This window comes from Mastigoproctus giganteus, chromosome 5, assembly GCF_048544385.1.
Source record: "Mastigoproctus giganteus isolate SK-2022 chromosome 5, ASM4854438v1, whole genome shotgun sequence".
Lineage (NCBI taxonomy): Eukaryota > Metazoa > Arthropoda > Arachnida > Uropygi > Thelyphonidae > Mastigoproctus > Mastigoproctus giganteus.
In genome coordinates, this window is record NC_143579.1 from 175,057,980 (window position 1) to 175,083,205 (window position 25,226).

The following is a 25,226-nucleotide window of genomic DNA, read 5'->3' on the forward strand; positions in this document are numbered from 1 at the left end:
AGATTCACTCCACTTAAGGCCATCCACTGGAGCATTTCATATATCTCCTTTCCAAAGCCTCTATGCTGAAACATATAAGCCATCTGAATGAGCACTATATACTTAGTGATTTTATCTGACATTTTCTGATGTCTTTTATACAGTCTATTAATTTATATATACTTCTATTTAAAGAAGTTGTTTTAATTTATAAAACTTATTTTTATCCACTGTTTTAATTATATTGCATTCTGATGTGGTGGCCTGTTTATAGGTTCCCAAGAATTGAAAACTCGACTTGGCACTTTATCGCCTAAGCTGCTGATGCATCTTTAAAAGAAATAAAATAAACCCCAACCAAACAATCTATAGCACTGTTGTGCCCAACAGTCAACTCTGCATACATACCTCAATAGTACAAGCAAGAAGGCTTTGATTCATAGGAGAATTGCTAAAAGCAATTCTCCTATGAATCAAAGAATCAGAGATTCCTTGTAGTTGAAACCATGCATGGGCACAGCTTCAGCTACAAGAGCTAATAATATCTCAGGAGGCTTATTGGTTGCTGAGAAATTATTGGCAACCAATCAGGAATGGTACAGATAGTGATGCAACAAAACTACATTCTTGTTTAGAAGACCTCTGGGTAATGCTGTGATTTCAGCCCCCTATCAACACTTCATTAATGAGAAAGGGTGAAATTGTATTGTGAATGTATTGCGGAATGACCTTGACTTTGACTGCAGAAAAGAGTATTGTGATGTTGATATGAAATATTTATCAATGAAGGCCTCAGTAATGGGACCTGATTAATTGTTTATAACATGAACAAGTTCATCATTTACTGTTTGGTCTTAACTAGCCAGAAATGGAGCAACTTGTTGCTAAATATAAAGGATGACCACGAATTATCTTTTTTTCTTAATAGAAAACAGTTTCCTGTATGATTGGTTTTCACTGTGATGTTCACATGTAAACCATTCAATCTCATTGGTTTTACATCAGAATAAGCTGATTTAGGCAGAGTCAGCTGTACGGGTGACCCCAGCTTAACACTGATAATTTGTTCCGGAAAAACAGAGCGTTAAGTGAATCCGCACTAAGCGAGCGCCACATTCCCATAAGGTAACATATGTATTTGTGAGTTGCGGCCTGTGCCATAGGATATTTCCTAATCAATAATAAACGGTAGTGAAAAGATGCACAAATGTCGGTCAAAATATTTAATATTCAAATATTTGTACACATAAAATATTCTGCATTACATACGTATATAATTATGTGGTAACTATTTACGTATCAAAATTAAACTTAAAATTCCAATTAAAATCATGAATTTAATTGATTTAATTTAATTGATGAATTTAACCATGAAAAATGTGTCGATTTTGGATTGAACTTTGGCCCTCTTCCAAATAAACTAAAAGGTGTATTAATTTTAAATTCCCCGCAGCGTTACCACCCAACAATAAAGTCAACTGATCCTTCACCGCTTTGAAACCTGGCATGTTTTTTCTTCTTTCAAGATGAAACTTCTTTTAGGCATTCATTTCCACAAAAGTCCTGCTTCATCTATGTTAACAACTTGTTGAGAAGTATAACACATAATACCCTTCTTCAATAATTTTAACAAGTTCTTTTTTGAAAGTTTCGGCTCCTTGATCTGCACTTACGGCTTCTCCCTGGATTTTAAATCAATTCAACCATCCCTTACCAGTTTTAAATGGTTCCATATTTTTTTTTTGGTGAGTTTTCTTCAGATAATCATATTGGCTAATCTCTTTCTCTCTCTCCCTCTTTTTTTCTTTTTTTCCCTTTTATAATATTTAACTTAACTGAATTCTGCATTGGATATTATCTTCAATAAAATTAGTTAGTCCTTCCATTTCAATCCTAATAGCCGGCCTAGCACTAGTTGCTTGTAGTGGAACGGCTATCTTTCCCGCTGCTAAAATGAATTCTTTATTTTTTTATAATTGTTCTTACAGTTAAACTTGCAAGTCCTAAATTATGGCATATATCCGCTTGTCGTTGACCGGAATCGATTTGCTTCAAAACATCTAATTAAATTTTCAAATTCAGTCTTTTTCTTACATTTATAGTCTTTGTACTGCGCCCAGACGTTGCTTTTTCATTCCTATCAGCCATTATTAACTCTTCGAAAATTTAACTGTGTTGGTTGCATTAATTACGATACAGTGTTCAAGTAAACTGTGTGTTACGCACGATGTCTAATACTGTATTGAGTGATGACTAGACTTCAGATAAATGCATAGAACGCAAACATTACAAGCAATATACTTGATCATTTTTTAAAATGTTGATCTCGGAACTATGTAACAAGTCACTGTACTGCAATTAAATTAGCGTGCGAGAAAATTTCACTGAGCACGGGAAACATTTTAATGCTGTTTTGCTATTCATTTTCAAGCTATTGACTCCATCAAATGAAACGATTTCATTAAATATGCCCAAAATGCAATCCGTAAAAGAGCGTTATAGTGATCTATGACAGTAGCCAGATATGGGTTATAATATAAGAACAGTATTATAGCGAATCAGCGTAAAGCGAACTGCGTTATAATGGGGACTTGCTGTATATGGTTTTGTTTCAATGCAGAACCACTGCTGGCATCAAAATTTAAATTACAGGTACCAAAAATCTCATGGAGACCAACACAGTTTGCAATATTGTGTACAAAGAAGTTACCTATGTATACAGGTTAGTATAAGTTTTTTTATTTTTTATCTTTTAATTATTGTTCATTTGACCTCTATTGAATGCAAAATTTGCTGTAACTCATTTACAAGCTTCAAAATACATTCATTATGTTGATTGTTTTATGGAGAATGGGACAGAGTCCAATAATAAGTTAGGTAGTGCTCACATTTATTCATTTGATGCTCCACAGTACAACAAAGACAATCCTTGTACTTCTTATACATTGGTTTCTTGCAAGGAGCACACCAAAAGTTTTCTTCTCCTTTTGTCTTGTACAGAATCCATACCTGCTCGTGGAACCAAGGTCACCACACCTTGAATAACTAAAGCTTTCACTACATCTCATAATCATTTTCCTTAATTTTCGTAAAAGAATTGGGTCATTCAAGCATTTAGACATGATAAATGAGGAAGTGTAAAATCTTAGTTCTGACTTTGGAGTTGCATAATGAATGGATGTTGATTAGTTTGGAGTGATTTATAATCAAGAGAATTTCTATAGGCAGGTAAATGTCATTTGCTATCTACCCTCTATTCTCTCATTCTAGATAATTTATAACCCACATAATTCATGGTATCCAACTACTTATGTAAACAATGTGTTTCTTAGACCAACAGCTTGTTGATGAGAAGGGATTTTATTGTAACATGAATGCATTGCAGAATAGACACAATAAATGAGATTGGAATGACCTTAATACATCTATAGAAATTCTCTTGATTATAGAAGAGAGCAGTGGAAATTAGTGGATACCAATTAGTTTTTCTGTCATTGTATTGGAAGACAATAGGAGGCACCGAGCAGAAGGTGCTTGGAGGTGATTTACCAAGATCATTGATGTAAGAGTTAGAGGAAAAAGTAGCATACTAATAAGTCAGCATTATCTTTTAGCTGAGGATGCAGTAGAAACATCATGTGAAGTATGAATGGCCAGAAGTTGAGGCCAATGGCTTTGGCCAGAGACCATAAGCTTGGTTACGATTTTTGCAAGAATCTAGTTTTCTACTCTTTCTGTTCAAAATTGGGTTTGGACTGACTATTTACAAGTGTCACATGCTTTAGTATAGGCAGAAAATGGAGCTGGAGATATGGATATAAGCCAACTATTTGCTTGTATCTTAAACAGCATGTTGTTGTTATCTTAAACAGCATTAGCACATTTATTGAAAACCTGAGGTTTAGATAAAGGATTTGTGGACTGGAGTTGTGAACATTAACCCTGAACCAAGTGGTTGGAGAATGAATTTTTACTCCTCTAAGTTCACTGCTAAAGTGATTCCACATGATTCTAAAAATCAGCAAGAAATAATTAAAATTTGTTCACTTTCTGATGTCATCTTTATTTTCAACCTTTTCTGAACACAATTTTGAAAATTCCATTTTTTTTTTTTATTTTTTTTTTTATTTTAAAAACAAATGTGTTTATTACTTTTTTGAAAATAAATACATCAGCAGCACTTTAGACATTGTGTGCCTTTTCTCTGTCTCCTAAATATTTATTAGTTACTTAACAAGATCATACACACAGCTATAAAGGTTTCACTACAGATCTTCTGACTGTATCTCAGGAAGCCCCAAACATATTGTTTTGTTAGCTTTAGAAACAAACTTCTATATCTCATGTTTTCTTGTTTGTCAATGCAATAAGGAAAAACTATTGGACAACTTTTAAATTTAAGAGGAGTTGTATTTTCATCTACATGTAAGCTGTTGAGATGGTTTTTCTCATCTAACTTTGTATGTTTTTCTTGCATCGCTAATTGCATTACCTAATTCTTAATCGTTTATCTTTAACTTAAACATGATTTGGATTGAATATATAATTTTTTCTTTAACTATTTATATTTCCTTTTGAAATCATCAAACTGATAATAACCAAGGATATGAACTGTAGTATTTTCACGTAGGTTTCACCTGCCATTAATAATATTATATTAATAGACCTTATAAACTTCCAAGTGTATTAGCCTTTGTCCCTTTAACATATTCAACTTGTAAGACAGATTCTATAAATGAGTGTGTACTCTAATCCAAGCATAGGCTTTTTCATAGCTCCATTAAACTTTTGAACTTTTTACTCTCTATTTATTTCGACTGTTCCTCCTTTTTTCTACTATCACGTTCTTGTGACTTCGTCTCACACTCGCGTTTGTTACATCGCACTACATTGTGGAGCTCACCTTTGCCATCAAAGCCAATGTGCTCTACACATAACATTTTGTCTAAAAACATTTATCAGTGACAAATAAAATTCAAGTTGCACATAGATTTAACTCTGCAGATATGCATTTTAAATATGTTTTTTATCCCCTCTTATTTGAATATTATCTCCATCATTATCTTTGACTAACATTCAGTGAAATATGAATTGTTGAGAGGCTGCATACTTCAAGAATTGGACACAGGCCAAACTCTTTCATGGTGTGAAGCCAGAGAGCATAAAAACTGGATGTGCTATCATAAAGCAATACGGGTGTGTGCTTCAATGATTGGATGTGAGAGATGAGTGCTAATTTTGAGTTCGTTTTTTCAGCACATTCATAAATTATTGAGTCTAGGCTTCAGTTGATCAAAAAAATTAAAAATCATAATTTTTACTTTTTTTTTATGCAATAACGAACAAAGATTTCTGCAATTTTCAGCAGAGAAATGAAAGAAGATGCATTTTTGACAGCTGTTGAGAGTTTCATCTGTGTGTAAATATAGAGTGAAACACCACAGAACATTTTCCTAGATAAAGGAACTGAAGTGAACTTTTATCACAGGTCAGATGGTATTTTTGGTTTTCTGAAATTCTCACATAGTATTTTGGAATGTATTCATTTACTTCTGTTGGATGACATGCACAATGTAAGGAAGCTTTCATTTACAAGTATGTAAAAAACATATAAGTAGTGTGTTTTTATATGCACAAAATTTTTAGTTTGCCTGGTTGTAATGCAGTTGCTAATTTTCTTTCAGTTGTAAGACTACTGATACAGGAACACTTCGCATAGTGCGGTTAATTTGTGCCAAAAATATATCGCGCTATGCGAAACTGTGCTGATCGAGGTATTATTAGTATGTATTTTAATGTAATGCATTCCAACAATTTGATTATATGGGTCAAGTTGCAAAAATATATAGGTGTTTGTTTACTATAAATTGATGTACACAAAGTTCTTGCAAAAAAAGAAACTAAAATGATAAAAATGAAAAATACTATTAAGTACAGTACAAATGATTTTTATTGCAGTATGTACATACCAAAAGAATATAAGTGAAATATGTGCTGTATTTTTATTTTGAAAAATAACTGATCAGCTTAGTTTGAACAGTTTTTTTCTTCTTTTTATCTGCATACATTTCTTTATCTCATCGAATGTCATTTTGCAACGCCTGCCTTACTTTCATACCATGTTCGATGTTTGGATCTATAAGAACACTCAGCGCTATTACATTTCTTCTTTCCTCATATTTGCATATAAAGGTGTAACGTTTTTAAAAAATAATCTTTAATAAAAATACACAGTGAAAAATATTCGTATAGCTTACGCACAGTCAACAACCTCACTTCTCAGAATCTAGTGTTTACTAATTTGTGTGTGCGTGTGGTATAGTTGTTTATTGGTGCATTAGCTGCTATGGCTATAGTGCACCATTTACTAATGTATGAATGCTAGCAGAGTCCATATATAATGGGAGTTGCGACAACAGTCAGCGTGGCCTTGAATCCATAACACATTGGCCTACGTGCTGGCATTATACATACACACATATCGAATATATTGGTGCATAACATAACACAGTTAATTTTTTTCAATTTGTAAACCGCGCTATAGCAAAACCCACACTGTTTGAAACTGTGCTATGTGCGAGGTATTCCTGTATTGTTATACTTGTTTACATTTGTAATTTTAAAAAAAAATTCTAAAATTAAATTTGTTAAGTTTAGCAGTGTTTGACATTATTCATATTTTAATTGCATTCATATGCATTAAAGGATTAACTATTTTAAATGTTTACAGTGAAAAGCTAGTACAAGAAGTAAAGTCACTGCAGGAAACTCTTGAACTTGCAGAACACACACTTCAGTTTAAAGAAGAAATACATGAGAAAGCTAACAGCAAGTTGTTAGAATTGTCAGAGAATTTGAAACATATCAGTGAATGCCATCATAAAGAAAAGGAGGTATGTATATTTAAAAATTATCTATTTTTTTTTTAAAGAGTAAATATACGATTTGATCATTTAAAAAGATTGCCATTTCTAGGCTAGTTTATTAAAATATAAATGAACCAGTTAAAATATTCAAGAATTTTATTGAGTATTTTATATAATTTGTATTCATAATTGTTTCTTTGATTAAAAGTAATAAATGTTCAATTGAAAAAAAAAAAAAAACAATTAAAAATCTGAAGAAAAGAATAAAATTTGAGATTTTTGCATACTACTTATAATATTCCTTTATGTAGGCTAAGTTCCATGACAGGAATCAAAAAACTATCTATTGGATTAGAAAGCACAAGAGGATGACCAGGCAAAAGAGGCTGTCTTGTCTATGTATTTCAATAATAAATAAATAAATTTCTGAGTAATACACAAGCAATGCTGAATAGCCCTATAAATTTCATTATAAATATTAAATGTTTTGTATTAATTCAGACTTACTCAGTAATGTATAAATTCTCGATAAATCTAAATTAATTTGAATAAATAAAAAATGGATACAGAAGAATGCCAGTTATCCAAAATATCAGTTATCTGAGAAATTTTTAGCTGCTATTTTTTCCAATAATTTCATTCAAAGGAAATGGACACACTTAATATTTAAATTAAATGTAAGAAATGAATTAAATGTAAGAAACAATCACATGAATATAATAAAATCATGATTTCACTTATGTAAAGCATTATGAAAGAAGAGTAAATTTCATCCATTTGCTTCTGTATAATAGCTTGTAGACATTTTATTTTTCAGCAGAAATTTTTATGCATGACATCAGTATAGTTGGTGTTATGTAGAAATGGCATGGATAATCTAACCAAGACTGGTTTGCTTTTTTCACTAACACATCAAATTTTTCTATACATCTTGTTATTTAAATTTTTATTTGTATAGTTTCCTGAATTTAACTTTGCATAAACAGAGTTCTCTGTACACTTTGATAAACTCTGTAATTGATTCTTTGGAGATTAACATCAGTGCACAAAACTAGAGAAAACATGAACTGCATATTAACTGTAGGTTGTTTTTCTAACAATCCAGGTTATCGCTTACTGATAGTTGAGAAAAGTGTTTCATATGACTTGTAATTTCAGTATTAAATAGTAATCTCAATCAAAAAAATGAAGAGGGGCCCCAAATATACACCACTGAAGCCAACAACAGTTGAAGTGTTTAACGCTCATCAGATTGCTACAACATGGGTTGAATTGCAAGAAGAATTGAATGAAAACCATTTAATGTATTTGAAGAAAATACAGAATCTTGCAGTGGAAAAAATGATTGACATCTTTCAGCAGAAGAACATTGTCAGTTGGTTTGCATTCAATTTATAATGTTTCTCTCATTAAGTTTTTTGTTGCTTGTATTTGGTCCTTGAGAAGTTGTCACAGATATTCTCTCAGATATGCCAGACAAGCTGCACTTGCTACCTGGGAGTCTAAAACGCTGATGGAACTGATATTCGGGTGACACTCAAGTCAAGTGGACCCAATTTCGGCGAAGTCCCGATGGTCTGTGACAGCCAAATCCTCTGCTTGCACCTTCACAATGGTGGGACTGTTAGTAATCCTGGTATAATCTCCATGCACAAGTACATGGTTGGGTCACCCAGGTGTGAACCAACGTAAGCAGGAGTCGAGGTGTGGCGCCCACACCACATGGAGGAACGCCGCCCCTCTATGTTACCAGGCAGTACTAGGTGGTAGGTGACTCTCATCAACCGGTGAAATTCCACCACCTTGCTTATTGGAGGCTTGAAGTGGTGGAACCCATGTTTAGTCTCTAGAGCTAAGTTCCGGTCAACCCTTCCCTATCTCTTCCATCATGCAGTATGATTGATGACTTTTGAGGTTATGATGAATGTCGTGGCGAGATCCAATATTCCTTACATTTCGAGGGTACAGCTCTAAAACGGTGTTCGCAGGCCGGCCACTAGTTAGTACACCGGACCGAACCTATTGGTAACTCTCTAGGAGGCTTCCGGATCAGCTAGTGTATAATCTTGCTACCTCTACTCTGCCAGATAGTGACTGGAGGGAGTCCGAGTAGTGTGTATGTGGGGAGCATTGTCGAGGCCACGCTATGTCAAGGATCTGGGTATATTCTTACCACGAGTACGCCATATCCAAAAATTTCATTACTTCATACAACACGTCCCACCCACTTTTTCTTACTATTGAATACACCATGAATTGTAAAACTAATAGAGCAAGCTTATATGCGAAAAAATCTAAACCTCCCAAGCACTTCCTAATTCATTTCACAAATATACGTGGTCTCAATTCTAATCTCAACAATGTCCATTTCCACTTGCAGTCTGCCAAACCCCATGTACTTCTGACAGAATCTCAGTTATCAGTTGATTCAGCTACTGCTCATCTCAGATGCCCAAATTATTCGCTGTATGATTCCTTTCGCCTCAAAGGTGTGCATATGTCAGTTCTGATATTCCCTGTCAGAGACTTGGCAATTTGGAATCTCCTCTCTTTGATCTTCTCTGGTTTAAATCTCTCTACCTCATTGTGTCAAATTCATCTGTTGTCTCTACCGTTCTCCCAACTCCACTAATCACTTGGAGCACTTTGACTTCCTCTCTTTGCAACTTGACTTTCTCCAGTGCAACTTTCCTAACAGTGAGGTAATTTTCCTTGGTGATTTTAATGTTCAAAACTCCAGCTGGCTTCCGTTTTCTAGTCACACCGACCCCGCAGGTCGAGATGCTGAGGCTTTTGCAATTACTAATGACCTAGCACAGATTGTTCATTTACCTACAAGAATACCGGACAATCCTAATCATACAGCCAATACGCTTGTTCTTTTTCTCACAAACAACCCTTCTAAGTACACGGTTGAAGTGAGAGGTCCTTTAGGCACTTCAGATCACAACTTGGTGATTGTCTCTTCTCCAATGGAACCTTTATCTCATGGCTATTCCCAACCTCGTGTTGTTTGGCATTAAAAGAATGCAAAATGGGATGACCTGCGAGACTTCTTTTCTTCTTTTCCTTGGTCGGATTACTGTTTCAAAACTTCTGATGTCAATGTTTGCTCTGATCGTGTCAGTGAAATTATTCTTGCAGGAATGGAATCCTTTATCCCACACTCCACTTTAAAATCTCGTCCCTTATCTAAACCTTGGTTTTCCAATAAATGTGCTAAGACTGTTCAAGAGAAGAATGTTGCATATCTTAATTGTCTTGTTTCTAATTCTTCAGTTTGATTTTCTGCCTACACCAACGCTCGCAACAATTGTAAAGCAGTTATTAATCAGTCCAAACTAGAGTTTGAACAGGCTTCGAGTAGAAAACTTGCTTCTTGCCAAAGCTATTGGCTGCAACTTTTGCCCAATTCTGCTCCCACCTCTGTCCAAACCAGATGGTTCTGTTGTCACTTCAGCCAAGGATAAAGCTGACCTGCTAGCATCCCATTTTTCTTCCAGCTCATGCATTAATGATCTTGGTTAAACACCTCCCACCATTCCCAACATGCTCCATTCAATGCCTCCTGTGGTCTTCCATCAAAAGGATATCAGAAGGATTTTGATGAATCTTGATGCTAAGAAAACTCCAGGTCCTGATGGTATTTCTCCACTTGTTCTCAAAACCTGTGCTCCTGAACTTACTCATTGTTTGCCGCCTTTTTTCACTTTCTTATTCCAAAGGTGTTTTTCCTTCTGCTTGGAAATTTGCTCATATCCAGCCAGTTCCTAAAAAGGGTGACAAATCCCTCCCATCCAATTATTGTCTCATTGCAATTACTTTACTCTTTCTAAAGTAATGGAGAAATCCATTAACCACCAACTCTTGAACTACCTAGAAACCTTCCTTCTGATCAACGATCGCCAGTATGGATTCCGTCAGTGTCGATCCACTGGTGATATTCTGGCTTATGTTACCCATTTATGGACTAATTGAATGGAAAGGTTCGGTGAAACACAAGTAGTTGCTCTTGACATCTCCAAGGCTTTTGATCGTGTTTGGCATAAAGGTCTTCTAAACAAGCTTCCATCTTATGGTTTGCGAACTGTATTTAATAATTGGTTATCCAGTTTTCTCTCTGATCGCTCACTGAGGGTGATGGTAGATGACTCTGTCTTCTAACTTCTCCACTAATGGCAGTGTCCCCCAGGTTCAGTTCTTTCCCCCCACTCTTTTCCTCTTGTATATTAATGACCTTCTTCCATTGACTGGAAATCCTATCCATAGTTTTGTCGATGAAAGCACATTGCATTCCACTTTCCATTTTGAGAAACCTTGCCCTGTTCAATCAGCTTCAACTTCTCGAAAATCTGCTACCAATTCCTTAAATGCCGATCTTTGGGTAATTCTCCAGTGGGGCAAAGACAACTTAGTTGATTTCAACCCTTCTAAAACTCAGTCTTGTCTTATATCTCGCAAAAAGGATTCTTCTGCTCCTATGCTTATCTTTAGTGACACTCCGATTTCTAGGCAAAATGATATATCTCTTTTGGGGATTACCCTGACTTCTAATCTCTCTTGGCACAAGCACATTACAAATATTGCTTCCTCTGCATCTAAAAAACTTGGTTTTCTCTTTCGCTCTTGGCGTTACTTTTCTTCCAAACAGCTGCTCACTCTGTATAAATCGCAAATTCGCCCTGTCATGGATTATTGTTCCCACATCTGGGGTGGTGCCCGCAAAACCTCTCCCAGGCTTCTTGATTCCATTCAGAAGAGGGCAGTTAGGTTAATTAATGATTCATCCCTAACAGAGTCTCTCCACTCACTTTCTCATAGACGTACTGTTTCTGCTGCATGCCTCTTCTTCAGATACTTCCATGGGCATTGTTCTTCTGAATTGGCTTCTATAATTCCTGCTGTCTCTTTCAAAACAGTCCGAACAAGTGCCGCCACCAGCCAACATCCATTTACTGTCCAACTCCAACTTCAAACTCACAAAACCAACTTTTCATCTTCCTCATTTATTCATTCAACTGCCATTTTCTGGAACAACACTTTCCTTCATACATATTTCCTGAAAATTACAATCTACAGAAGTTCAAGTCCAATGTCAACAAATATCTTCTTTTGTCTTCTCAACCTCCAATCCAAGCACGGTACTAAGTACTGTAGGTTCTAATACCTCTCGTGTTTGGGGTTCACATTAAAAAAAAAAAAAAAAAAAAAACATATTCAAAAATAAATAGTCCTTTCCCTTGTAATAATAAATTTAATTCATTTTGATGCGAAAACATATCAACGGAGAAGAAAAAGTCGTTCAGCCATTGTTCATCTTTTAATTCACAAAATTCATTCAGTTGTCCTTAGCATTTAAGAATTTTACAATTTCATCCAACAAATCATGAAATCGTTTTAACACTTTTGCAAGACTAAGCCATCTTATGTCCGTATGGTAAGGAATATCAGTAAAATAACATTCAATTTCTTTTAAAAATGTTATGAATTGCCGGTGGTTTAAAGCTCTTCCACGAATAAAATTAACTACTTTCATTGCAACCGATATAACATGCTTCAGTTTTAGAACTCTTTTGCAAAGGGTTTCTTGACGAATTATACAATGTAAGAAAATTATTTATTTTCCTGGAATACGCTTTATTTCATCGCTTATTCTTTTTAATAATCCAGTGTTTTTTCCTGAAAAACTAGGACACCCATCGGTTGTGATGTTGACAATTTTGTCCCACTTTATATTATGTTTTTGCAAAGCTTCTTGAAGAGCTATAAAAAAATCTTCACCAGTCGTTGTGTCTTTCATAGGATATGCAGAAAGTAATTCCTCTGTAATTTCAAATCTATGATTTATACCTTGAATAAAGGTTAAAAGTTAACTCATATTGGTAATGTCACATGACTCATCTAAAGCCAGTGCATGGTAAGTACAATCTTCCAATATTTCAATTTTAATTGATCACATAAATTACTTGAAATATTATCAATTCGTCTCACAAGAGTTCTTCGTGACAGAGAAATTTTTTCAAACGTTAGTTTTTTATCAGGGCATAATAATTCAGCAATATCTATCAAACATTCCTTCACAAATTCCCCGTCAGAAAATGATTTTACAACCTTATGTTTTGCAACAATGTAACTAGCTTTTGTCAGAGCTCTATCTGTATTTGACAAAATTTTCGAAGTATTTCGGAAACCACATTTTAAATTTTCTGCTTCAATTTTCATTTGTTCCGGTGAAAATAGCTTATATTTTACGAAATGTTTTGTTGAAAAATAGTTTTGTTACAAACCAAACAAACAGCTTTATTGTCTATATTTGCAATTAAATATTTGAATGGCCAATTATCATTGAAAATGCGGCATTCGGCATAAATTTTTCTTTTTTTTTTTAATTGGCTCATTTTATGGGCTGTAAATTATATTAAATTAAAAATTGTAATAATTATAAAAGGCATAAACTGACATAAAATATCTTGCACCAATATTATTTTTTTCAATAAGAAATCAAACCCAAAGGAACTTCGTTCAATCGATGCTACAATAATAATTAGGAAATAATACTCTTTGATGCTGCGTAGAATCACCTGGTTAACTGCGCACTGCTTACTCTGTACTGGCCCCGATTCCCGATTGAACCGAATTAAGCCGAACATTTATGGTATACGGCGAGTGTTGTCAGGTATGAATTTTCAGTATTTATGCATTTACGGAGGGGGGCCGGATTCAACATCGTCGCAGGCCGGCTGTTGACCACGCCTGCTGTATACGGTAGCAATAGACTCATTGAACTGGGGTAACAATTGCAACTGACTATTCCTGTGGAGAGCGAGGGAGTGCATGTAAACAGCTTAGAAAAATGTTTTATTCTTTTGTTAATTTAACAACTCATCCTTCAGAAAAATGCTTTTCAGAGTGAACTTGACATTGTAGCTACCATAAACTGCTTTTTGTTTACACCAAACTAATTTCTAACAATTCAGTGCCATCCTTCGGGAAGTAGGGAGTCACATGGTCAGAGGCAATAATAGGGGCAATAATCGGACAGCTCTTCCAAGATTTGTATTAGACATAGAAAATGACAATTTTTATTTCTCACCGGGTGAAAAAGAACTTTGTAATACATATTAACTGAATTTTGAAATAAATGAATATATTTACATAGAAAAGCCAATTCTTTCGCAGGGGAATGGTGTGTGCTTCATATAAACAAGTACTTTGTATAAAATGAGTTTGTATTAACAAGATTTTACTATAGCAGGAAATACGTTGAATGAATGATGAGGAAAAAGGAAAGTTGGTTCTGTGAGTTTCAAGTTGGAAGACAGAGAGCAATCAACTGCTTTATACCATCAACTGCAGTGACCAGGTGATGGTAGATGGCGAAAGGATATTGCACGGTAATGGCAACGGTGATGTTTTTTAGATGCAAAGGAAGTAATATTTCTAATGTGCTTATGCCAAGAGAGAGAGATTAGAAGTCTGGGTAAATCCCAATAGAGTTATATGATTTTGCCTAGAAATCAGAGCATCATCTAAGATAAGCATAGGAGCAGAAGAATCCTTTTTTTGTGAGATATGAGACAGAACTGAGTTTTAGAAGGACTGAAATCAACTAAGTTATCTTTGCCCCACTGGAGGTCAGCATTTAAGGAATTGGTAGTGGATATTCGAGAAGATAAAGCTGTTTGAGCAGAGCAAGGTTTCTCAAACTGGAAGGTGGAATGCAATGTGCTATCATCGGCAAAATTAATTATGGATAGAATTTCCAGTCACTGGAAGAAGGTCATTAATGTACAAGAGGAAAAGAATGGGAGAAAGAACTGAACCTTGGGGGACACCAGCATTAGTGGAGAAGTTAGACAGAGCCATCTTCCATCACCTGCAGTGAGCGGTCAGAGAGAAAACTGGATACCCAATTACAAAAAACAGTTGGCAAACCATATGATGGAAGCTTATTTAGCAGACCTTTATGCCAAACATGATCGAAAGCCTTTAAAATGTCAAGAGCAACTGCTTGAGTTTCACCAAACTTTTCCATTGATTTTGTCCATAAATGGGTAACATAAGCCAGAATACCACCAGTGGATCGACAGAATCCATACTGGTGATCATTGATCAGATGGAAAGTTTATAGATAGTTTAAGAGTTGACGGTTAATTGATTTCTCCATTACTTTAGAAAGAGTAGAAGTAATTGCAATGGGACAATAATTCGATGGGAAGAAGTTGTCACCCTTTTTAGGAACTGGCTGGATATGAGCAAATTTCCAAGCAGAAGGAAAACACCTTTGGAATAAGAAAGTGAAAAAAGGCAACACAGAACAGGAGTAAGTTCAGGAGCACAGGTTTTGAGAACTTGGAGCTTTCTTAGCATCCAGATTGTTCAAAATCCTTCTGATATCCTTTTGGCGGAAGACCACAGGAGGCATTGAATGGAGTGTACTGGGAATTGTGGGAAGTGGTTTACCAAAATCATCAACACATGAGTTGGAAGAGAAACAGGATGCTAGCAGGTCAACTTTATAGTGGCAATAAAACCATCTGATTTGGACAGAGGTGGGAAGAGACAAGCAAAAGTTGTGGCCAATAGCTTTGGCAAGAGACCAGAATGCTCAGCTACCATTTGGAAAAGAAATAAGTTTTCTACTCTTAGCCTGTTTGAAATCTAGTTTGGACTGCTTATTAACTGCTTATTTGGACTGCCTGTTAGAAATCTAGTTTGGACTTCTTATTTCAGTTTCTGCCAATATCAAACAATTGTTTGATATTGGCAGAAACTGAAACTGTAGATTTGGAAACAATCCAATTATGATATAGACATTCTTCTTTTGAACGGCCTTAGCACATTTATTGAAAAATCAAGGTTTAGTTAAAGGATGAGATTTTAAGGTGGAGTGTGGAATAAAGGATTCCATCCCTACAGGAATAATTTCACTGACACAATCTGAGCAAACATTGACATCAGAAGTTTTGAAACAGTAATCTGACGAAGGAAAAGAAGAAAAGATATTCTCGCATATCCTTCCATTGTGTATTCTTGTAATGCCAAACAACACGAGGTCATTCTGAATGGCCATGAGAGAAAGACTCCATTGGAGAAGAGACCATCACCAGGTGGGGATCTGAGGTGCCTGGAGGATCACTCACCTCGAATGTGTATTTAGAAGGGTTGTTTGTGAGAAAAATATCAAGCGTGATGACTGTGTTGTTAGGATTGTCTGGTATTCTAGTAGGTAAATGAACAATGCGTGTGAGGTCATTAGTAATTGCAAAAGCCTCAGCATCTCAACCTGCTGGATCCATGTGGCTAGAAAATGAAAGCCAGCTGGAATTGTGAACATTAAAATCACCAAGGAAAATTAGCTCACTGTTAGGAAAGTTGGACTGGAGGAAGTCAAGTTTCAAAGAGAGGAAATCAGAGTTCTAAGTGATTAGTGGATTTGGGAGCAAGAGGCAACAAATGAATTTGACAGAATGTGGTAGAGAGAAAGATTTTAAGCCAGAGAAGATCAAAATGAGGAGATTCCAAATTACTGTCTCTGACAGGGAATATCAGGATGGACATATGCACAAGTACCATCTTTAAAGAAAAAGGAATCATAGAGTGAATAATTCAGACAACTGAGATGAGCAGTAGTTGAATCAACCGATAACTGAGATTCTGTCAGAAAAAGTATGTGGGGTTTGGCAGACTGTAAGTGGAATTGGGCATCATTTAGATTAGAACTGAGACTGTGTTATGTTTGTGAAATGAAAGAGGAAGTGTTTGGGAGCTATATCTCTTTTTGCAGATAAGTTAACTCTATTAGTTTGACAATTCATGGTGTATTCAGTAGTAAGAAAAAGTGGGGGGGGCATGAAATTTTCAGATATGGTGTAGACATAGTAAGAATATACCCAGCTCCTTGACATTATGTGGCCTCGACAATCTCCCCCCACATAACACTAGTACTCCCTCCAGTCACTATCTGGCAGAGTAGAGGCAGCAAGATTATACACTAGCTGATCTGGAAGCCTCCTAAAGAGTTACCAATAGGTTCGGTCCAGTGTACTAACCAGCAGCTGGCCTGCAAACACCATTTTAGAGCTGTTCCCTTGGAAGGTTAGAACTTGCCATAATGTCCATCATAATCTCAAAAGACATCAATCATACTGCATGAATGAGGAGGGTTTACCAGAGCTTTGCTCTGGAGACTAACATGAGTTCCACCACTTCAAGCCTCCAGTAAGCAAAGTGGTGCTATTGCACTGGCTGGTGAGAGTCATCTACCACCTAGTATTGCCTGGTAACACCGAGGGGGCGGTATTCCACCTTGTGGTTTGGGCACCACACCTTGACCCCTGCATACCTGGGTGTTCAACCACAATGTGCTAAGTTGCCGTATTTCAGGACTTGCACACCCGGGGGTTACTAACAGTCCCAAGCAGAGGATTTGGCTGTCACAGACCGACCAGACCTCACAAAAATTAGGTCCGCTTGACTTGAGTGTCACCCAAATATCGGTTCCATCAGTGTTTTAGACTCCCAGGTAGCAAGCACAGCTTGGCATATCTGAAAGAATGTCTGCGACACCCTCAAGGACCAAAACATCTTGGCCACAAAATGAGGTTGATGCACTGAAAGATTCTTACAGAATTCTCAGATCAGAAATCAGTGCAAGGAAAGGAAAAGGAGGCTATGCACCCACCAGGTCATCCAATTTAAAACGCCATTTAGAGTGCTTGCACCAAAACAATTCAAGCTTATGGAGGAAAAGGAAAGCAACAAAAAGTCATCAAGTTCTAGCACAGGTTGTAAAGTAGAAGGAAAAAATATTCTAACAAAGTACTTTGAGACCCAAAAAATTACTATAGCAATGACAGCTGCTAAATTCAAAGGGTGTATTATTGAACTTGCTGTAAAGAATGGACTACCACTTAGTGTATTCTCTTCTCCAGGTTTTATTGGATTGAGTGGTGAAATGGCAGCCAAACTGAGAGTATCTTTGGAACGACATAATATTAGGAAAATAATATTAGAGGAAGCTAACAATCAAAAAAATTTGTTAAAGGAGATGCTAAAGGGAAAGTATATTCATCTGAAGATGGATACATGCACCCATCAATGGGTAAATTATTTTGGAATAAATGTCCAGTTTGTGAATGAAAATAAAGAAATGATAATACGTACTTTAGCACTTAAAGATACCAAAGCACAACATACAAGCGAACAGGTTTGCAAATTGATTGAAAATGTGCTCAAAGATTTTGGAATTAAGAAGGAAAATATCTTGACAATAGTTACAGACAATGCATTGAACATGATAAAAACTGTTGAGAAGCTTAATGAGGAAAAGACAGATTTTGAATCAGGAGAAAGATGTGTGTACAGTGATTTAGATGAAGATGAGTACTTAGACAAGACCTTGGATGCTATTGCAAACAATTTCATTGGTTTCACTATGGCAATAGTGATTACCATATAATCATAATGTAATCAGAATTCCAAAAAGTAGCCTGATGAGTCGTGTGGCAATGAAGAAATATTTTTTATTGAGGAGTATAATAGGAGTAGAAGTAACATTAAGAAAAAATATCTTACTCCGGAGTAGGACAAGGAGTAACCCCAAAATCACCACTACTCCTCAGCCCTGGTTTTTAATAGGTACTAATTCCACGAATCCTTTAATGGCATTTATTTCTCTGTTAACATCAAGTATGAATACTGCTAATTGTGCAATATCAGAAATGTTTGTACTTGCTTCAGTTGCTATTGAAAACAAAATAAATGTTTTCACTTTTCTTTGAGCTGATTAACTAACTCATTTGATATTTTGGATATTTTTAAAATGTTGTTTTTCTAGACACTATATTTGCAACTTTCATCGTGCAGTTTGAGGAATTCACTCTCAAAAAATGATTTTGAAGAAGTTGTAATCTCCCTTATTTCTAGGAGATTGCAGCTTCTTGAAAAGACTTTTTCAGTGTTAAAAAAAATTGCTGTGATTTGATTTCAAAATTACACAAATTTCTCTTCCTACAGTTTTAATACATATTTCGAATATTGAGGTGTATGATATGAGTTGCAATGCCTTTTTACCACATTGTGTCAACAAATTAAGCATAACAACTTTCCATATGATAAAAAAAAAATGGCATTTATTGGAGAACGCCCGGTATTCATCTGCTTTCTTCTTTTAAGTGATACAGGTAGTATGTGATTATAAAATTTATCATACATTGAAATTTAATTCTACTGATATTTTGCTTATGCTTGCTCATAAACATGCAGCTCATCTCAACTGCCTCAGTGACTAATAGCACAGCTCACTTCAGTAAGCACAAATTTATCACCTGTATTTTGCCTTGATAACCAACAGCATTGCTGTCTTTAGTACTTTATATTTGTACTTTACTTTTACAACTATATTTCTAATTTTATAAGTATTTTAGGAATCTTGCTTAAGCTGGATTGATTGAATACACTGGCCAGATCTGTCCTGCTAGTTGTATGTTTTACACCCCTCATTAAAATATCACAGCCCACAGATGAATATTAGAAGACTCTGGATTTTGAGACTGCATAAAAGAACTCTTGATGTGTGCAAGCATCACTTTGACCAGTATCATCAGATAAATATATATCTATATTATTCATCGTCTCCTCAACTAGCAGGTTACCTAAAGGCCTCCTCAGTGATATTGACAAAAACAGTTGCATCACCTTCAAATGTTCAAATATATCTTTTCTATAAAAAGTAGGTTCCTACAAGTGCAGACCACACTGTTAAAAATTTCCACCAAAAAGCATTGCAGAGTCCTTCTAGCCTTGAGTGAATCAACAAGGCTTTCATCATTAAGTCCTTCCTATTTGTGCCTGAGCAGAATTGCAGAAACAAATACATTGCTACAACATACATTCTGGCCATTGTCAGAATGTATATTGTAGCAATGTTCCTAGATTCAGCTTTTCAATATGGCCCTATATAGTATTTATCCAACAAATTATCATTATCAGTTCACCTGTAATTAATGTCATTAGTTCCCACATGAATCATGATGTTCTCTTTATCCCCCACTCCTTAAAACTGGAAACTATCATGAGTTTTAGATCCTGGCAGACATACTCTGACTCATGTACACCTGTCCTTATTACAAAAAATGTTTTGTGTTTTCCACAATAGTCACCCAATAAAACTACTGTATGTCCTTTTGAACCAGAACAATCTGTATTTGATCATTCACCCCTGAGGACTGAATGGGGAGTGCATCACGCTGCGAGTTACTACATACTTTTGCCTCTGACAATTCCCGAGTTTTATTAATCTACAGCACATTTACCCATTTCTTCAGTGATTCAGTTTCGTCTAGCAATGCACCAAGTTTTAGATCAGCACCTTCCTGGCATCTGGCACACAGAGAATCATCAGTTGAACTATGATTGTCCACAGGAGTAACCTTGGATTCCAACATGTGTCACTGGCTGTACAAGTGATGGACTCATGGTTCACACCTGAATTACCTATGGTTATTGCTGTCTGGGTCATGATGTGCTTGAACAAAGTATTCGACATGAATCTTATAACAACCATTATTAAGGTAAGCATTTAATGTACAAAATATTACAAAATTAACTTTACAAAACATGTAATGTTTTGTAATATTTTGTACATTGAATGCTTCTCTACTACTAAAACTTAAGAATTATGTGGTAATCTACTATTAAAACTTAAGAATCTGAACTCTACAAGATAGCAAAATTACAGAAATTAAATTTGAAGGATTATGAAAATTAAGCAAAAAAAAATTAAAATTAACCCAAAAGTTGTGGAGCCCATAATGTTACCTACATAGTTCTACACCTGACAAGCGTGAATGTTCCTTTAATTTCTAGAAAATGTATATGGACTTTTTTGAATTCTGCAAATAAGCCAATATTTCATATTTCTTTAATGGATTGCACTACTTACTGTATGCATTTTTTTAGTTTTATATTTAAAAAATTCTGTTTTATACCGTTTTATATTCTGTTTTTTATTTTCAAAAAAGCAAAAAAAAAAAAAATTAATTCTTTTGAAAATTAAAAAACATAGACATAAATTATAAAGATTTTCCAGTTTTAAAAACTGTTAAGAGAAATTTAAGACGTGCACATACATATATATTTCTGTTTAGTATATGTATAAATTATTTTAAAAAATTTTAAAATATGCATATATTACATACTATTCACTTCCTTTTTTGTAATGGTTTTTGAAATGTATTTCAAATTGATTTCAAACTCAAAAGTTGTATTTCAAATGTATTTCAAATTGGTACACTTCATGGTGTGCCAATTTGAAATACATGCCCCGAAATACATTTGAAATACATGCCCCGAAGTGCCCCGAAATGTATTTCAAATTGGCACACCATGAAGTGTGCAAAATTCAGATATTGTACTTATCATTAATTCTCAGTCCTCAGTGTGATTGTCACTTTCCATGTTTCCATTTGTTATCTAAAATAATAACAAATATTTTAAATGAATCTTTCAAAAAGATAGTTGACTGCTTGAAAATTAGATCACACCACACAAGTTTTATAATTTGAACCAGGGGGGGGGAACTTTTTTTTTTTTGTAGGCAATATGGCTTCTGTGGCCATATTGCACCTCCCAAGGTTTTTGCATTTTCTACTCTGATCCAAGCCTGAGTTGGGATTCGAACCCGCAACCTTTGGGTTGCTAGGCAGGCTCTTTACCCACCCGGTTGGGTGGGTAAAGAGCCTGCCTAGCAACTCTCTATTCTGGGTGATTATCAGTTTCTGTGTTTATTATTCAAAAACAAAAAATAATAATAAAAAAATATTTCAACTGAATCTTTCAAAAAGATGTAGTTTACAACCATTAGAAACTATTACTACTGATTATTTTACGTGGGAGAGTTTTATAAATAACATGAACAAGCATAATTCTAAGTAGTGTCAGTAGCTAGCATTACTACAAATGGGGCTGTACTTGCTGACTGCAATGACACTATAACTCCAAGAAAACAATAATAAAAATTCAAAAACCATACCAAGTAAACATTTGTCTATATTTATAGGAGGGTGCAAGGGAGTTGCTGGAGAGGCCTTCATCCTGCAGTGGATTGAAAATGGCTGATGATGATGATAGGAGGGCACAAAAAACCAAAACTTTTACCTTCAGGCAACAGTTAATGTGGACTCAACTTTTGAGTTACACCTCACAAGTATAGCACTATGACTGAAACGTTACAATAATACCATAAATCCTTATCCAGTCTTAAAATTTGAATCATTACTTTAACTCCTTACTCAGGCTTCATGTCCAAGAAAACTGTTGTTTATAATTGTCTTTATAATTATCTCATCATTCTGCATTGCTTGTTGTATCTGCTATATTTTAGTTTTAGCAGTATTGGAGAAAAGGTGTGTGAGAGAGAAGCTTTTAAGTTCTCTTCCATTGAAATTTAGCTGTAAATCTTCATGACTGACTATTTCATTTAACTTTCACCTATATCTTTCTTAATTGTTTTAGTTTCATCATGAGGAATAACAGTGGTGTGAGCTGAAAGTTATATTGCAAATATACCTTTCAACGTAGCGTTTTTTGAATGCCTGAAATATATATGTTGCTTTCTGTATTTTGTAGGCGATTCACCAAAAAACAACTTAATAATGCCTTTGTACTGATTTTGTATGTATGTATGCACACATTTGTATATTTATATTTATTTATTTTTTATTTTACATATATACAGAGTCTAACCAAGCAAGTTCATGAACTTCTTGAAGAGAACCATTGTTTAAAAGCTGTAAATAAGGAACAGGAAAGACAAATGAAAGAAGAAATGAAAAATTTGGTTGATGTTGCTACAGGGAAGGCTAATAGTACTTATTGGCTTGATGCAATCACAATTTGTGATAAACTTGTTCTGAAACAAGAGGTATGTACACATTTATGCTGTTTTAAGTTAACCATTTTTATAACATGTTTATTATTTTCATTTATTTTAAAATTTTTTGTGTTTTACACAAAGCCCTGGATTTTCCTGGGCTTAGTGTAAAACTTCCTCAAATCAGCTACACTGCACCTTCACTGACTTTCATTGAGCACCCATTGGCCAGGATGATTGCACAATCAGGTGTTTATGAATTTTCTGTACTATTGCAGAACTGTGTCTACTCGGTGGCTTCTTTTTAAACCAAGTTTGAAATTTACATGTAACAACAGTGGCAGACCGTAGCCTGTTGAATTAAGGTATGCGTTGTTGCCTTCTTGTAGTTTTTTTTTTTTTTTTTTTTATGAAAACCCCAAACACGAAAGGTATCAAAACCTATAGTACTTAGTACCGTGCATGGGTTGAAGGAGAAGTATTGGGGGAGGGGGATGCCGGAAAACTTTGCTCTAGAGACTAAACATGGGTTTCACCACTTCAAACCTCCAATAAGCAAAGTGGTGGTATTTCACCGGTTGATGAGTCATCTACCACCTAAATCAATGCATAAAACAGATGAAAATGGGAAGATTCAAGGGACCTGAGGAATACCTGAGTAGCTTAAGAATGGAATTTAGCCCCATCATTGACAATAAAAGCACAGTAATTAGACAGGAAGTTCGAAAATTCCATCATGATTACAGTTTTGCAATTATGCTGCCACCTACTGGCAGTGTACACCTTTTCTGATTAGTGAATGAAAACTTACCCTCTATCACCTGGAAGTGGTTTCAGATTTGTATCATATCTTATTCACACCATAATGTTATCAAATGTACTTCCACTGAGTGGACAGAAATCATGGGATACCTACCTAGTAATGGGTAGGCCCACCTTTCGCCCAGATAAGGGCAGCCACATGGTGAGGCACTGAGTCCACTAGTTCATGAAAGCGTTCCACAGGTATTTCCATCAACAGAACACAGAAAGCATTCTACAGGTATTTGTTACCACCGTTCCATGGTGGTAACACCTGCGGAATGCTCTATCAAACCATGTTCTGGTCACCACGGCTCTGTGGGAAGGCACATTGTCTTGCTGGAACAGTTCATTGCCCTGTGGGTGCACAATTGACCAGATGTAGATGGTCTGCAAGGATGGACACATAACCCAGACGGCTCAGAGATGCATCTAGATATACCAGAGGTCCCAACATATGCCATTTGAATATGCCCCAGTCCATTACCGTACATCATGTCAACAGTTCCTTGTTGACATGATGGGTGCATAGCTTCGTGCGATTTCCGCCAGATATGTCCCCCCCCCACTCGAAATAACTGGAAATGGGACTCATTGGACCAGGAGACTTTTCTCCAATCATCCAAGGTTCAGTGCCGATGTTCTTTTGCCCAGTTAAGGCATAGATACCTGTGTCTTGGTGTTAGCAATGGGACTCTGGTGGGTCGGCAGCTCCCATGACCTATTACAGTTAATGATCACCTGATGGTCTTGATGGAGACATTTCTGGCACCTCTCTTGTTGAATTCTCCGGTGATTTGTGCCTCTTCAGTTGGCTGAAACAATGCGAGGCAGACGTCGATGGCCACATTCATCCACCACCTTTCTCTGCCCACAGCTCTATCCACAATGAGATGTTATTTCGGAAATGGCATTATTTCGGAATTTCCAATACACTCTTGATACTGTCAAATGGGGATTTCATTATACTAGTGTACAATGAAATAATTTGTATAAAATATATAATAATAAAACTAAAATTATTGGTCTATGGTAACTGAAATAAGATATATAATTTTGACACTCAAATGATTTTAATTCCCGAGTGAATACTCCATTGATTGTTGTTCCATTACATGTAGTATTTACTAAAGTATTTGATTTAATATCTAAATTGAAGACATCTTTCATAAATTTACAAAACTTCTTTCCAGCCTCAGAATTTAATTCTAGATTGAAATCACCAGCGAGAACTATAGGTATACAATCCAGTGGCTCTTCCAATAATTTTGCACCTTCAGTGGAATACGGCATCAAATTCTTGTTTATGAATTTTTGAATTATATCTAACGACATCCCTGGAGTGATGTATATGGCAACAATGAATAGATTCACTATTGAATTTGCACAAAGATCCACAAATGTCTCCAATTTCATCTGATACCCCTGTCACATTTCTGCTATTATGTTGTGCAAAGATATGTGGTGTACTGATGATAGTTAAACCTTCACGTTGATATATAGCAACACCACCACTACGAACATCCGCCCTTTTAAATTGAGTCACACATTGGAATGGTTTAAGTAATATATGTCCATCATTAAGCTGTAAGATTGTGTCCGTTTCAATATCTCAAACATGGGCCCGTAAACTTTGTACGTTCATTGACGATATAGATATACCACTTTGTATGAAATCTTGCAGTTCATCCTGTAGAGACTAGCTT

General features: G+C 35.5%; 1 protein-coding gene across 1 annotated transcript in view; it reads left to right on the forward strand.

Annotated features, from left to right (window-relative positions):
• The window catches only part of LOC150085861 (uncharacterized), a 273,976-nt gene that overhangs the window by 227,013 nt on the left and 21,737 nt on the right, over positions 1–25,226 (forward strand). The window contains exons 8-9 of the mRNA XM_090374719.1: positions 6,710–6,872; positions 22,585–22,770. Of these exons, the coding sequence (XP_090230845.1) occupies positions 6,710–6,872; positions 22,585–22,770 (349 nt within the window). The remainder of the gene's footprint in view (positions 1–6,709; positions 6,873–22,584; positions 22,771–25,226) is intronic.